This window comes from Nanorana parkeri, unplaced genomic scaffold, assembly GCF_000935625.1.
Source record: "Nanorana parkeri isolate BGI_ZX_2015 unplaced genomic scaffold, ASM93562v1 scaffold371, whole genome shotgun sequence".
Taxonomy (NCBI): domain Eukaryota; kingdom Metazoa; phylum Chordata; class Amphibia; order Anura; family Dicroglossidae; genus Nanorana; species Nanorana parkeri.
The window spans coordinates 278217-281543 of NW_017306639.1; the positions used below are offsets into that span (position 1 = coordinate 278217).

The following is a 3327-nucleotide window of genomic DNA, read 5'->3' on the forward strand; positions in this document are numbered from 1 at the left end:
GGGGGGGGGGGTGTTTAGTATGTTTTATTATTGGTAATAAAAGGATGTTTTTATTGTTTTATCATTCTAGCCGCCGTATACTGAGCAATGACGGTTTGGTTGGGATGTTTGCTGGGATGAAGCGATTGTTAAGGGTGTAACACAATATATTCCATGGGAAATAAATTGTAACAATCCACCTTCACACTCAGCGTAAACATTGTCTCAGTTTTCTTGGACGCCGCGAGGGAAAAACTGTACAAAGATCATTGTAATGTGCCGGACGGGTGGCGGTCCTCTGATCACCGGCACAATGTTATGATCAACCAGATGGTGTAACAATTCCCTGACCGTTTATCTTGGGGGAATTTTGTGGCGTTGTAACTAAGAATCTGATTTCTGAGGGACAATTGTTGTCAAATATCATCAATTATCCGAGTTGTTTTTTGTTCTTTTTTTACTTCTCAATGATTTAATAAAGTTTTTTTTATTGATTATTTATGTGACGGGAAGTAATATTTCAGTACTGACGGGTGTGTGTGTTCCCTTCTGCAGGAAAAGTGCCATCAGTACTGGCCGGCCGAGCGCTCAGCCAGGTATCAGTATTTCGTGGTGGACCCGATGGCGGAATATAACATGCCTCAGTACATCCTGCGCGAATTCAAAGTGACGGACGCACGGGTGAGTAGGAGAGCTCATTGCGGACTTCCGTCTCCAGCTCTATATCCTCTCCTCTGTGCCACTTGCCATGGCATCTTCTGGTGTGAGCTACAAGCCCCCCCATCATGTTTGGACTACAGCACCCATGACATGCTGGGACTAGCAATTCTTTAACTGCTGGAGGGAAAGCAGCGCTCCAAATTTACACACACACAAAAAACAACTTTAAAAACACCACGCTATCTCCCCTGTGCTTCCTCAATAGACCAAATGACAGCTGCAGTGACTAAATCAGAGGACCCAAACCCACTGAAATCATCTGAAAGTGTCTTTTAGTTAATCAGTGCTCCAAATGTGACCATGTGATTACCGACCACCTATGTCATTGGACTACTTAAAGGAGAACTATGGGGTCAGTTTTTTTTCCCCATAGTTCTCCTTAGGGTAACGGGAGGACACAAACTAGCGTCCTCCCGTTACCCTAAGCTCAGTATACCGCGAGCTACAGCTCCCTATATACTGAGACGCCGCAGCGGATCCCGACCTGGACGTCGTGATCCGCCCAGCTGCGTGAGTGACACCTGGCTCTGCCTATCTAGAGGCAGAGCCAGCTGTACCCGCCCCCTCCCCCGTCCGTTCCGCCAGTCAGCGCTGCCAGGTCGGAGCGGGAAGGGGGGAATCCAGCCCCTCCCCCTGTCACGGTAGAGAGCCTTGACAGGATCGAGAGGTGAGCGAGCGCCGGTATGTGTTCGCTCACCTCCCGATCTACTGAGCCGACTTGTGACAGTCTCATTGTCACAGGTCGGCTAGAACTATGAGGTGAGTGGAAATCACTCCCACCTCATAGTTCTCCTTTTAACGTGCATCTGAATCCAAAAAACGAAAATGTTATATGTTGCAGCTTAGCAGTCCTTAGGTGGCTGCAGTCGTTTTCTATTATAAATATATTGTCACCTAATGATCCTACCAATGAATCCAGGGGGTGGGCACCTCCTGCTGTTGTGAAACTACAAGTCCCACGAGGCACTGCAAGACTGACAGTTACAGGCGTGACTCCCAGAGGCAGATGCATGTTGGGAGTTAAACTCTTCCTGTCTTAAGGTGCCCACACACCTGCCGATTATCGTAGGATAATCGCGGGCAATCCCGCGGTCGTAGGATAATCGGCAGGTGTGTGGAAGGCGTGCGACCGTTTCTACTGTACGGTCGCGCGTCTTTTGTCTTACGAGCATGTTTGAAAACCAGCCGAGAATCGTAAGATTTTCGGCTGGTTTGTGGCATGCTCGTAAGACAAATGCCGCAAGGGCACACTGCCCGTTCAGCATTGCAGTCACCGGAAGCCTGCCCCTCGGGGGGGGCGCAGCTTGCGATTATCGCAAGTATGATCTGCCTGTCCAAGATGGGCAGAACGTACGTTTTTTTTTAATTACCTTACAACCATCGCCAGACAAAAGTCTTGCGATGGTTGTAAGGTGTATGGCCAGCTTTAGGGAGGCAATGCATGCTCACCATACTGTGTCCATGAAGGAACAGCTTTGCCACCATAAGACAGGAGTACTATAGTCCTCCCCCCTCTCCTCTATAACATAGGGGGGAGGTGTCCTGTATTCCATAAAGAACTAGGAAGGGCTGAGAACCTTATGCATTAATATAGAAGGTTTAAAAAAAATGCTTTCAATGTTATGTTTAACAAACCAAAAGGGAGCAAATGAAAGAAGTTCACTGTTGGGGAATTCATTCACTTTAATAATAACATACAAAGTGCAGCGGTGGATTATGTGTACCATGGGCCCTGGGGCTGGTTTTAAATCATGCCCCCCCCCTATTTAATGGGATCATGCAGAAGGGTCAGTGAACGCAGATTTATGAAACATTCCCTGCAGGATGTGGAACGCAATGTATGAATTTCTTGAACTGGATTTTTATACATTGGGACAATGTTTGCAGCGGAGTCGTTTCTAGAAGCAGATATTATGGAAACTATATTTCCAGATATGTTTTGGATGCGATTATTTGATCACCATAAAATAAATCAATGCAAAGGCTGCTCATCTCCTGCTAGAAAGAAGAAAAAAAAAAAACTTTTTTTTAGTATCCCTATGGGCCCCCCTGGAGTCTGGGGCCTGGCAGAGCCGACCGTTCTGCCCTTATTCTGATCCTCCGCTGGTAAAGCCTGATACTCGCTGGTAAAGCCTGATACTCACTGTAACCAATCAGAGAGAATCTGACCTCAGCGATTCTGACTGGCGTTGTCACCGACTATGGACCGATCTTTTTAGATAAACCGCTTTGGTCTTCCCAGATCTGACAGTCTCTTTGCTCCGCAGGACGGACAGTCTCGGACAATCAGACAGTTCCAGTTCACAGATTGGCCTGAGCAGGGAGTGCCAAAAACGGGAGAGGGCTTCATCGACTTCATCGGACAAGTGCACAAAACGAAAGAACAGTTCGGACAAGACGGACCCATCACTGTTCACTGCAGGTGAGGAGCGCGGCCCGGGTCTGCTGAACGTACCCAATGTTATCTCATAAGAATGTCCAGAAACAATAGACAAGTAGATTATCAACAGAGCCTTCCGTCTCATCCTGTGGGACAATGGGGGGCAGAACTATGCATCATGGGCCCCCATGGAAAATTATGAATCCCCCACCCCCCCCACTAACCCTTTGTCAAAAAAGTGGGTAATT

General features: G+C 47.6%; 1 protein-coding gene across 1 annotated transcript in view; it reads left to right on the plus strand.

Moving 5' to 3' along the window:
- PTPRF (protein tyrosine phosphatase, receptor type F) overlaps positions 1-3327 on the plus strand; it is a 276943-nt gene that overhangs the window by 271731 nt on the left and 1885 nt on the right. Inside the window, exons 31-32 of the mRNA XM_018558965.1 lie at positions 535-660; positions 2967-3121. Coding sequence (XP_018414467.1) covers positions 535-660; positions 2967-3121 — 281 coding nt within the window. The remainder of the gene's footprint in view (positions 1-534; positions 661-2966; positions 3122-3327) is intronic.